General features: G+C 46.1%; 1 protein-coding gene and 1 long non-coding RNA gene across 3 annotated transcripts in view; both read right to left on the bottom strand.

Annotated features, from left to right (window-relative positions):
- Positions 1 to 9,971, bottom strand: part of IPMK (inositol polyphosphate multikinase) — a 40,915-nt gene extending 30,944 nt beyond the window's left edge. The window contains exons 1-2 of one of the 2 annotated variants that reach the window (XM_080598475.1): positions 9,666 to 9,971; positions 5,255 to 5,340 (exon numbers count right to left, since the gene is read on the bottom strand). In XM_080598475.1, coding sequence (XP_080454601.1) covers positions 5,255 to 5,340; positions 9,666 to 9,837 — 258 coding nt within the window. In that variant the 5' untranslated portion in view covers positions 9,838 to 9,971. Of the gene's footprint in view, positions 1 to 156; positions 3,464 to 5,254; positions 5,341 to 9,665 lie in introns of those variants that run through there. The other variant, XM_080598476.1, reaches the window with a different exon arrangement.
- On the bottom strand, positions 8,159 to 9,658 carry LOC308197646. Its single transcript, XR_013953190.1, has 2 exons — positions 8,430 to 9,658; positions 8,159 to 8,302 (listed from the first exon to the last, which is right to left on the bottom strand). It is a non-coding gene; the product is annotated as an uncharacterized lncRNA (long non-coding RNA).
- Positions 9,972 to 12,731: the final 2,760 nt, after the last annotated feature.

The raw sequence follows: 12,731 nt of genomic DNA, 5'->3' as shown, positions 1-12,731 counted from the left end.
TGAGAATCCGGGTAAGACTCACCTCACAACAGCCTTGGAAATGTTATTAGTATTGCAGGTATGCTATTTGGAGCCATGATTTGGCAACAACACGAGCACCAGCTATGACAATTCTGACATGCAGCCACTAGCAAAGAGGGAAAAAAAAATGCTAACTGTTGGAAGTTGTCCATGCTGCAAGAAGTTTCTCAGATAGGACAGTTTTCGGCAGGCAGGATGAGGGGGGAAGGCGTACTTCATGCACCCCAACCATCACGCAGTCACTGCAGGAGAGCAAAAGGGCAATTCAAATAAAAGCTTATGGGGACATTTATTGATCTGTTAAGCATAAAATCCCAGTTTATTAGCTAGTGAATTACCAACCTTTAAAATGTCAATATGCCACGCTCAGAACAGGTAACATGTACTAACAGAGGTTTACAGCCCGGTGAAACAACTGCCAGAAATCAGAATTGAAAGTGCCATCATTCCAAATGGCCCACCAACCTTCTGTTGGCCTGCTGAATGTAAGAAGAGAAGCCCTCCGTCTCTTCCTGCTAAACACAGAGCTTGTAGGAAACTGTAGCTGGGAAGCCAGCTTCAACAACTGTAAATTCTCTTCCTTAGTTTTAAATATTTGCAGCCTAAGCTCTATCCTTTTGTGCCCACAAAAGCAGCTGCCCTATTTAAAGCATGACATTCCAGCTTCCTCCCCCTCTGCAGGGCACCAACAGGACAGTCGTTTCTGCAAAGCTACATTCTTGACGTGACAAATTAAGAAAAACCCTCTACTGAACAGGAGAGCTCTTAAATAGGAAGAGAGAGTTATGTTAGCACACGGTGCTCTTAGGTACAGCCTGGTATGGTTGAGACAAGCTCTGTACCCTGTAAAGCACAAAGGTTTTACCTCTTCCAGAGGCTATGCTGACCTTTCTAAAGGATGCTTTTCTCACAGGTCCCAGGTCATCTGCCAGAAGAGATGACTGTAGGAGGGCTGATGGGCCTCTTCCCTCTCCTGACACTGCTGGATTGAATCGGACTGCTTCAGCATGTACACGTGTGCCTGGCATAAGGCAGGATGAAGTTAAAAACCAAAACGCACTCAGAAGCAGTGTGCTTTTATGGATTTCTTAGTACGCACGTGTAGGCAGCCTACCATAAACACATACTGCCTTGCAGCAATTTATTTTCTTTAATGGAAATATAATATATACATAATGTATTAGACGGCATTTTCAAACATCACTATTTTCATGTTTCCACATCCCTGCTCCCTCCTGAAACTCCTTTAAAAGCAGTCCTTCACGGTGCCTCCGCCTACACGTCCTCACCGAGTACTTCCATTAGATGGAAACAACTGATCATCGGCGTAGATAGTCCTTAAAAAACCACAACCCTTCTACATCAACTCCTTTTCCTGCTCTCGCTGCTCATATCTACTGAAAACAAAGTATTTTGTAGCTATTCAAGGTTTAAAAAGTCCAACTTTTTAATCAGATAAGGGTATCAGAAGACCTGGTAGAACACTTCACGGTTACACAGCCTGTGTTTATACCAAGTTCATGCCCTCAGGTTTAGGAAGGGAGTTTGCAGAAACAAAACTAAAACATTATTATTTTAATTTGATAACTATTCATATTTACAGAATCAATAGAGAGGGGACGTTACCACTGGGAAGTCACACTCCAACACTAAGTTAAGCTTACTACACATAGCAAGTTATTAACAATGGCTACAAACACCTTATTATTCCACTGCATTTTATCATAGAAGCAACTCATGACAACCTTGTTATGCTCCATTTTTTCTGCTCCCTTACAACAGAGAATCGTTGGAAGCCTTTCTCCCATCAGTAGAGGATGTCACATGCTGTTGTAGTGGTAAAACAATCTAGTAAGGAAGAAGCCCAGTATTTAGAAGTTTGCCTTTCTTTTTTTCTTATTTTTTTTTTTTTATGAACTGCTAAACTGAAGGTATTCTATCTGGAAAATAGAAAAGTGAGCTAATGACAGTCTGAGTAGGAATTGCTAGGGAGATTTTCCAGTTTTCCTCTTGGATAGAGACCTGTGAAATTCTCCAAAACTTCCAGTTGCCACCTACTTCTGAGCGGACTGACACACGGATCATAGTTTCAGATCGCCATGAGTATTTTGCACTACAGTGTCTCGCTTATGTTTTCTGCCACTTCTGACACTGCAGGTAGCCCGCTTTGTCTGGGCTGTACCAGTCAGCACCCTGCTTTGTGCTCTGTAGGAAACACCCATCATTTGCCCACGACAGCGGAGCAAATTTCTGGTGACTTGCTTACGCAGGCTATGGCCCTCTGTTGTGTTCACAAGACAGCCAGCAGAAGGCTAATCCAGCAGTTTGGACCATCTTGTCCAGATAAAGACAGTATCTACCTGATATCAGCCTGTTATCAGGTTAAAATTATCAGGGCCATAATCCAAACTTGTCTGCTGTCGTGACACACCCCCTGCAACCTTCAGCCCATGAGCACTCACCAGCACGCTGCCAGTCACTGCTGGTTATTGAAGACACTTCTGCCTCAGCCCTGCAATAGCTGCTCTCCGGCTGACGTGCAGAAACCAAGACATACACATCTTCCTGCTACCATGAACTACATTGGCGCTCAGCTGCTTCAGCTGAGGAGCTTTGCCTTACCCCTAAGTGAAGGAGGCCTTGTTTCTTGCCCAGGTAAGGAATAACTGGTAATATCAATGCATGCAAAATAGTTAAAAGCGCTTATGAAGACACAGGCGCAGGAATGAAAAAACATCTTGATTAACCTGTATACACTAAGGGGCCACCTCTGGTTTGATCTTAACAACACACTTGCTGTCTAGTCCTGGCTGAGTGACAGTCTGGGATTCCTCAGTCTTCACACACTTCATGGTGTAATATAGATAAAACCGATGAAGGCTCCATCAGAGAAGACCTTAGGAACAGCCTTCAGATCCACTCCAGCTTTGTCCTCGCAGAATACGCCAACTCTTGTTGCTCATCTGCACCAAAAGTCTTTCCAGGATCCAGAAAGATTTAGTCTTCTGCCTCAAAACTACTTCTATTCCACCTGCATCCAGAAGACAGCCCTATCGTACATCTATCTAGAAGCACCGTTGCTGGATTTCTGCACTATTTCTCATCACCTTCTCGTCCTGACTGCCTTGTAAACAACCCCTCGTCTCAAGGAGCAGGAAAATTCTCCTTCCCCTGTTCTCTGGAGGTTCATTAGCCTATCCCAAGGTGCTATGTCTCTTTGTAGATCAAAAGATGCAGTGAGCTCTGTCACCAAAATGGGGCAGTCTTGCTGTTGTTCCCACTGCTTATCAGTTTAATCGCTCAACTGACAGAAGGCTTCAACGTGAGGAAGCGTTGCTGACTTTTTAGTAAGTCAACAGAGTTCTTCCATGTCTGAGAAGCACCAGCACAGCACAAGGTGAATGGCAATATGGGAAGAAAGGCCCTTCCCTCTTGGCAGCGACGAGCTATTGCCTCAGCTCAAGCTCTCCGTGAAACTGCATACCTTTCGATGAACCTCACGACCTGCAGTAATCCTCGCCTTGTAACAAACACATGGGGTGCTTAGGTGTCTATACCTGCATCATGTGATTCCTGCCTGTGAGCAAACATGATAGCAGTTAATCATTGAGGAGCAACAAAACCCCAAGACCTTTCTCCTGTACTTTCACCTATCCAGATACATGCATTTTCTCCCCCTCCCTTCTGCCACAAAAAGGCAGTCTAGTCCCCACACAAGTAATTGCTATACAGCTTTCCCCTTCTCTGTAATTCTTTAGGAATGGCCAAGCCCCTTTTTTCCCAAAAGGCTTGCAACCAAAAAAAATTCAGCATCAAGAGCGACTTGGCAAGGCCCCAGCAGATATCACTGGAGTTTGCGTTGTTGTTCTTGGTACAATCAAGACCTGCTTTCTTCCACTGCGACAGGGTCTAGCCACAAGGGCACTGACACAAACGATTTCGCCCAGGGTCTTGCTCACAGCTTTTCACACAAGTCTAAGCAGCAGGCAAAGTGATAAACTTGTGAAAAGTTAACATCTAAGCAACGTCCAAACTTACTCCTCTTACCCTCTGGCTTTAGACAGCAAGAGTACGTTACTGTACTCGAGGAGTTCCCAGAAGAGCAAGTAACCTGGTACTCAAAGGAGTCTGTTCAAGCTTTCTCTTCTAGTGAAGAGATACTGCTCAGCCTGGGTTGTATCATTCTTAACCTCACCTAAACGACAGCCCCTGTGAAACCTCAGAGAAATATTTACTTTTGGGTTTAACTGGCTCCCGCTGAGCTCCTACTAACTCAGGAGCTGCTGTTTTGTCTAGCAGTCCTATCATGAGAATTATCGAGTAATGCCAGTATGCAAACACATTGTTAGCTTGGAGTTCGTTGTTTAGTCAGTTTTACGTGAGACATTTCTGCAAAATATGCAACATCTTTTGGTAGATTAAATTAATACTTTTCAAATAAACCCAAACAACAACAACAAGAGAGTCTCAAGACTCCTCTTCCATCCTGCATGAAGATTTCTGCAGTACTTAGTAAGCCACGGAAAGGGATAACAGATCAAGACGATATGGAAAAGCATGTGGCAGACTATGATGGGCAGGTGGCCATTAAGGGAAAGAGACTGCCAAAACAGTTCACCTTCAAGTAAGAACCATCGACAGCCTTCCTGGTTTGTGCTATTCCAGTGACCGATAAATCGAACTGGAGATGAGCAATGGGTTTGGTTCACAATGAAAATGCAACAAACGAAAGTTAGAACTGGAGAACTGCACTTTTTATTGATGTTTTAAAGGAGCTGAGTTTTAACACAGTGCACAGAGCAATACTTCTAGCAATAAACCACACTATATGGATGCGTAATACACTAAGTTTTGCAAGCAACCGATTCTGAGATGCTCACCAACGTGAGAAAGGAAACTGATGGGATCACACATGCCACCCTTTACTCACAGATGGACACCACACGAGGCTTTCCAATAAAACCTTAGATGTTGTGTAAACCCTCCTGTCCTGGGATCAAATAATCAAGCCTAAATCCTGCGAGTGAAGTAGGCCTGGCACGGGGACAGATACTCAACGAGGAGACAGTTCTAGACAGCTTGCAGATACTGGGACAAGACTGTCAGTGACGTACCATTCAGATATTCACCTTACACCTTTACAATGGCGACAATAATGATACACTGTGACATGAATACCAGCCATCACTCCACCGTTAGCGAGGCAGCTCCCTCCGCTATGCAGGACCCTCACCTTGTTGTAGAACTCCTGTTCCCTGGGACCTCGAGGTGGTGGCTGCAGCTGCTTCAGGACAGTCCCGTCTGGATGCTGCAGTATACCTAGAAGAGAAGCATTTCCTTCAGGGCTGAGTTTTAAGAGAGAACTTTTATTTTTTTCAAAAATAGAAAATACACATCAGGGACAGCCTATTTGTTCAGTTCTACTGTTTTCAGTACACGCACAGTAGAGAACTTGGCAGCTCCTATACAAGATCCTTAGCAGAGGTTTGCTTGCTTTTTTTCTACCCATCGGATGATTTCCCGGGTCTAGTTCTGCTCAAGGCCAACACAGCACTGGGATTTGACGTGAAAAGTTCCACCCAAAAAAACACTTTCATTTCACTATGGAAGATTACATAGACACTCCCTTTTTAAATAACTGATAAGTTGTTTTTCCAACAGTGTTAAGAAGCTGAAGTTAAAGGATGTGTTTAACACTTTTTTCACAAGCTAAAGTAGAAATATATGGCCTGCAGACATATTTCTATACAAGCTGCATCGAAAGAGCATTTCTATATTGCTAGAGGTAGCACCCTTATAGCACTCCATGCTAATTATATACTGCTATTTGTATCACCCATAATTACAACACAATGTAGAGTTTCATCTCAGCTGGCAACCACTTTCATTGTGACCCCCAAAAAGCAAAATATCCTCCCCAAACAGCCTTAGTGACTCTGCAGTCAGCAGTATTGCTGAGTAGCCGCACGAGAAACTCTCCTTAATATCTGAGGGTACTCAAAAGATGGATATGGACAGCAATGGAGAAAAGTAATTGCATCTCTGTGAACCATGCTCTAAGTTTCAAATCACCAGTTACAAGGGAAAAGGAAAAAAACAACACTTCCGGAACATAAATTTTCTCCTTGGATTTATTCATAGTTTTTCATATAGTAATTTATTTTGTTTAAAAGGAAGACAGAAATATGTCAGCTGTATCCAAAATATGTTCCATCTTCAGCTTACCACTTGAGGAGAAGCAGCAGACCAAGCCAGGAACTTTGTGACCCAAAAACAGTTTGCAGTTGTAACAGCAATTGTGTTTTCACCTTTTGGAAAGCATAATCTCTGAATGGGCTCTGTTGTGCAGACTTGGAAACTAAACAAAATCTTTAAAGCCCAAAATACTTACTGTAAAACAACTACCAAACTTTGTGAAGTTGTTTCATTAGTTGGCTGTGCCAACAAAGAAAGAGTGGTTAAAAATTTGTGTAAAACAACTCTCAGTCAAGCTGCTTGCTAAAAGCTGGATTTTTTTTTATACTTTCCAGACTAGATAAAAATATTACCAAGCCATGCCAACTACCACATCTTCAAGACACAACAGCTTCCCCCTGCCCTCCCTGTACCCTTTTACATGTGCTGGAAAGCACTTAGCAGAGTGCACAAAGTTTCTGAATGATGTGTTTTGAATGAATTACTAGCAATCACAACATTAAAGAAGGTTTTATAGCACTCCTTAAAGCCTGCATGTTGGCACTGGTGATAAGACAAGCGGACAGCCTACAAGGTACAAAGACCAGGCAAACATTCCTACAGGCAGAACCCATATGCTACTGGGCTGAAACCTGGGCTTTCACGACAAGTTACAGTAAGTACTTTCCACCAGAACACCACACTGTGGATCAAGATGGATGACAAGATTTATTATTTGAAGAGCCTGATGTTGTCTGAATCCCCTCATACTCCGTATTTCTTGACAGAACAGAGCACCTACCCTGCATCTGTGACAAAGGCAGGCTGGAAACCAAGGACTCGTGTTTTAGCACTCACCATAAAGATGAACACTCCACAAGCTTCTCCTGATCTACCACATGAGATACCATCACCTGCAGATCATACTAACATTAGGACATTCGTCATGGCTTTGTTTCAGGATTCCTGCTTTTTTTTTTTCCTGCATGCACAGGGAGAGGCTTTGTTTTAATAAATGAATTAGCAATTTAGTGTTTCTGAATGAGCAGCAGAACCATACCAAAATTAAAATTCTGAAATATCTCAAAAACGTTTATCTGTGGCTTTGCATGCAAAGTTTGCTAGCATACTGAAGCTCTTATCTACAGCAAACATAACCAATATAGATGTATGTGCGTTTTAAAAAAAATTCAATCCACGTGCTTCACCCATTTTGCACAAACACACTTTAAAAAGTAGTGTATCTCCTCAGCTCCTGTCTCTTTCTACCCGCCCATGGAGAAAAGCCACAACCCAAGGCCACAGCCTTACTACACGATTTACTGTCTTTGGGGGAAAGCGCTATTGAACAGAGCATTCACCAAAAGGTCAAACCCAGCGCCCAAATGCCAGAGTGATACGTGTCCGTGCAAGGAGACTGCTAGAGCCCTGTCTTCGCACAGCAGTGACAGCCACAGGAAGCAAAGGGAAAAGGGAAAGGTTATTAGGAAGGAAGAGAAGCTGGTGACAAAGACATTTTAATGTGCACTTTAACAAAAAAATAAATAAATTACTTCAAGTCCTTTCTATGTCTGTATGTGGGCACAGAAGGGAAGTCAAGCCCAGAGGACAGCAGCAACATGCAGGAGGAAGCTTGGCAGAACAAGGAAGGTTCTGAGCTTGAATCAGCAGACAGCTCAGACACTAACACCAGCAGGGTACATCCTTCAAGGTGCATTTGCTATGTTTTGTGCATAGCAACAGAGGCATCCACATAAAAAGAAGTACTGCTTTTATAATTTTAGGCTTTTAAAATGCTCAAGGTTTAATGAGGTAGGAAAGGGTAGAACGGAAAACAGCAGGAAGGGTGACTACTGTAGGAAAATGCAGAAACGGCAATGGAGAAGGTACAAGACATGCTGGTCTCCTCACACAGACTTAAAATTATCACAGATTTTGGCGCACATATTGTCTGTGATATTCCTTACCAGAGCTATTAGTAACTACATATATCCACACATCCGGCCACTCGCTTCATAACAAAGACACCATGGCAAGCAGCACTGCAGAATTATACATGACCCTGTATCTTTAGCATCTCAACTGCCTGTACTCCTACAAACAATATCTGTAAAGAAATAAAATGAGAAGATTCAGTTACAAAAATTATAGAACTGTGAGTAGCACAGAGCAGCTTCAGTCTTCACTTAAAGGTAAAACTCAAGTTTCTAAGAGGAGATCAACAGCGGCGGTACCCCTTGCAAGTAAGTGTTAGTCCTGCTCCTTCGCTCTAATGGATCTGGCATTACCTAATCCGTTTGATCAGCACCCACAAGAGAGATGGTGTATCACCCAGGTGACAAAGATTCAGTTGATGGAACTCTGATAACAACTGACGTGCCAAAGGTGAGACTCTCCCTGAAGGTGAGCCTTTCTTGCCTGACCCCACCCCATATCACAAAACACGAGCAACGAGGCCGACGTACAGCCCCAAGGACCCAACGTGCCCCCTCGACGTTTTATTGCCTCAGTGGCAGCAGGGACAGCAGGCAAGAATTACTCTGCTGTGGAGATAATCAGCAGGAAGACATGCCATGAACATGAGCTACAGATAGGACAAAGTCACGGTGCCATTAGTGTTGCAATTCCATCTACTGATGGCTGAAGGGGTTATGAGGTTCAGTCTTCGGCCTGTTCAGCAGGGGCAGCTCCTACGGACAGGGTTCAAAGGCAGCGTAACAGCACGTACTCCTTACAGCTATTCTAGAAGGTCACCATGAAAACTGAATGGATGTGTACCTCACGCTCAGCTCAGAGGCAGGCGTTATACCAAATTTGATGACTTGGAAGGGTAATAATAATAACCTTTAGCAATGTTAGCTTTACTGAGGCCACTCGCAAGGCACTGACCGCTGCCTACACTGAAAGGAACCTTTATCAGAAGACCTCAGTCCTCAACCTGAAATTAAAATAAAAATTAAAGGCTGGGGGAGGAGCTTCAAGAATGCTACATCCTCACCATAAGGAGGTAGAGGATCTTTACGATCTCTTCAGACACCCACAGTCCTACACCAATATCACCAGACATTATTAGCTGATGTTTTGGGCTTGCTCCTGTCGTCAGATAAGCAAGCAACTAGGAAGTTATCCCTTCTCTTCTAAACCTACAACAGGCACTTGCAGAGCAGCGTCTGGAAGCAGGTAAACGCCTCTGGTCCTCATCCACACGGGAACCACCTCAGCCACAGCACCCTCGGGGGCACACACCCAGCCTCCCAGCGTGCCGCCACCTCAGTCCCCCCCCTTTGAGGCGGCTGCGGAGGCGAAGCCGGGCCAGGGGCGGCTGGCAGGAGCCCGGCGAGCCCGCCTTCCCCTCAGCACCGCCGTGCAGCCGCTTCCCCGGTTACACAACGGCTCCCGTCTCCTCCCCGGGCCGGGGGCCGCCACCTCGGTCCCCCCTCCGCCTCCCGTCCCGGCCGGCCGCCGCTCACCGCCTTTATCCTTGCCGTACATGTGCCCGGCCACCTGGTGCGACAGCGGCACGCAGCCGTTCAGCCCCCGCCGCCGCCCGCCGCCCTCCACAGCCGCCGCCGGGCCCGGGGCGGCGCCGAGCGGCGGCTGGGCCTCGGCCTCCTCCGCTGGCCGCGGGGGCTCGGTGGCCATTTCCCCGGGGACGATGGCGGTGGCGGCGGCCGGGCCTCAGCGGGCGCTGCGTGGCGGGGCGAGGGCCCGCGGCTCCATCACCCCGCAGCCCGCCGCGCCGCACCGCGCCGCCCACCCCCGGCGCTGAGGCAGCGAGCGGCCCCGGCGCCGCCCCGCTCCGCCCCGGCCCCGCCGCCCCGCTCCGCCCCGGCCCGGGGCCGCCAGGGGTCGCCGCCGTGTGGTGGTGGCGGCCGGGGGAGGCCTCGGGGCCCGGTTCCCCGTCAGGGGTTGCTGGCGGCCCGGCCCGCCGCGGCCCCGGGCGCTGAGGGGTTTGTTGTCTGCCCCTCGGAGCAGCGGTGACAGAACGGAGCGCACAAAGAGTATCAGGCCTCTCAAGTGGATAAGGGCCTTTAAAATGGCTTATCGAGCGCAGAACTGCTTGTCTCCGAGTTGAGCCGGGCGCACCTGGTCTCACACCAGATCAGGACTGGCTAAGGGATTAATCTCTAATCTGAATTTTGCCCCCAAGGGGAAGGTGAAGCCCTGAGTTTGCTCACAGCACCCCTCAGCCTGAGACCGTATTACCACTTGTTTCACTAGGGCATGTATCAGCCCTATTTGCCACCCTGCAATTCCTGCTTTTCCTTCTCCCATTTGTTTCCTTTATAAAATAAAATGAACTCTGCAAATACCATTCCTGCACTTTTTATAGAATCATTAAGGTTGGAAAAGACCTTCAAGATCATTAGGTCCAACCATCACCCTACTACCAATGACAATTTTTACTACCAATGTCGATTTTGCGGCCATATCCATCAGTATCAAGTCGTGTTTAGCATTAGTAGGACATAGGAATGGGAAAACAAGATGGAAAATGAAGCCGTATCCATCCGTATCTTGTTTTGCATTAGTAGGACACACAAATGGGAATACAAGGCCAGAGATGGAAACAGATATACAGCATTCCCACAGATTTTATAAAAATTGGCTGATGTAGAGGAAATCAGCACAGGTGTTAGAGGAAGGGTGGCACGGTGAGCTCAGGTATTATGTGCACCCTCTTCCCCATCCCGTGATTGGGAGATGTGACAGGTAGCTGGTAGACCTTCATGGTTATTGAGGGGATTTACTGGGGAAATTACAGTGTCGGAGGAACGGAAAAGTCACAGGGGAAGCGAGGTTATTGGTGAAGGGTGAGTGAGAGGAAAGAGGATGGAGTATAGATTTGTGAAAATCCAGTTTCATTAGTCCCATGGAACAACTTATTTCACTGACTTAATTGACTAAAAAAGCAGGATCCTTTCTGAAGGAGCAAAACTTGACAGGAAAGTTACATTTCTCCCTCCTAAATGTCCAGTTCTCATCAGGTAGTAGTGTCCAGCCATAAAGACAAGGAGTCGGATGGTTGCAAGTGCAAACTCCCATCTTCAGTTCCCCAACGCTGGATTTATCCACAGGGATGCTGACGCAGGAGAGAAACTCCACAGCTTGGTCAGCCCTTGCACCAAAAAATTACTGTGAAAAAGAAGCACAAGAGGTACATGTCTGGCGGAAAGAACACCCCCAGTCTCGGCAGCAGCTGCCATAAAGTTCGGATGCCGACCTGAGCCTCCAGAAAGATTTTTTCCTGCAGAGGTGTGAGACACTTTGGCTGATCAGGATCTAAATGTACAGAGAAAAAACACAGATGTCATTTCAGACTTGAACCAGTGCCATCTACCTGAGCTTGAAATCTTATTGGAAAAAAAAGAGCATTAAAAGGCTAAAAAAATGAAATTGAAAAGCTCTTCAAATACCTAGTCCTGAACAAATAGTTTCTAGATATCCTTAGAGCTAACAGAAGTGGACCTGGAGGGGATTGAAAGAAATACAAAAGCATGAGTAATTGGAATAAGTAAACACGGACTATTTCCTTTTTCCTGGTATTTGCTTTAGTCAGATTTATGCATATAGAAATCAAGTGACGTGGGACTCTATCTTTCTCTCACTCATTCCACCCTCACACTTCTGCACATGGAGTTCACTAATCTTATCTGGGAGCTTATCCTAAAATAAAACAAGTGAAACCGGGAGAGTACCGGAAAAGATAAATAATGAATTTCTCCAGAGTGTGATTTTGTAAGAGCTTGCGTCGAAAGCTGAACCGACCAGCAAGATTCCCAAGGAAACTTCTCGGCTCAGGGCTGTGCAATTGCACTCAAAGAGAAAGCGAAAGGGGCGGCAAACAGCTCCTACAGAACGGGCAGGCAATTGGGAATCCACCACCAACCAAATGCATTTGGCAAAAATATGCTTAATTCTGGATTACTCCTTCTCTCTTCTGCTGAAAAACAATCTTACCTCAGTCAGCCTGACCAAGACATAAATACCACTGATGCCTAGAAAGTATTACGCATGCATTTATTTTGCAGAAACTGCTGCACACTGCAAGAGGGTGTCTTGCCAGCAGGCTGCAAAGCTCCCCCAAACTGAGTAAGGATTACCAGAGAATCACTTTCTGCTGAAATAAAGCCCTTTTTCAAAGAGAACAGCTAGTTAATAACTAACCGCAAGACGTACGGTAGTTTAGTACAGGAAATAAGCTCACACTTCAGTGGAAGAGCGGGGGGACATTAGGTAAACACTTCAGAGCAGCTGGATTTTGGCCAAAATGCTTGTGCTCTAGAGGTGTGCTGACAAGGGGCACCGCCAGGTTTTTCACCAACCCTTAGCGTGTTTCAGTGCTGCTTGTCCTCCGTTTTGCCAAAAACACCGCTCCTCTGCCAGGGACCCGTCTTCGTGGCGGGGTCTGAGTGAGAGAAGCGAATCCTGCTGCCCACAGAGCCACTTCCTGCAGCGCGCGGCCGCGCTTGCGTAGCTTCTGGCCACCAAGTAGATTGCAGCAGAGGCGACAAGGACCAAATACACGGTCCTGA

Source organism: Anser brachyrhynchus, assembly GCF_964034855.1.
Source record: "Anser brachyrhynchus genome assembly, chromosome: 6".
NCBI classification, from domain to species: domain Eukaryota; kingdom Metazoa; phylum Chordata; class Aves; order Anseriformes; family Anatidae; genus Anser; species Anser brachyrhynchus.
Note: the sequence above shows the minus strand (reverse complement) of the source record. Positions and strands in the feature narration are given on the sequence as shown.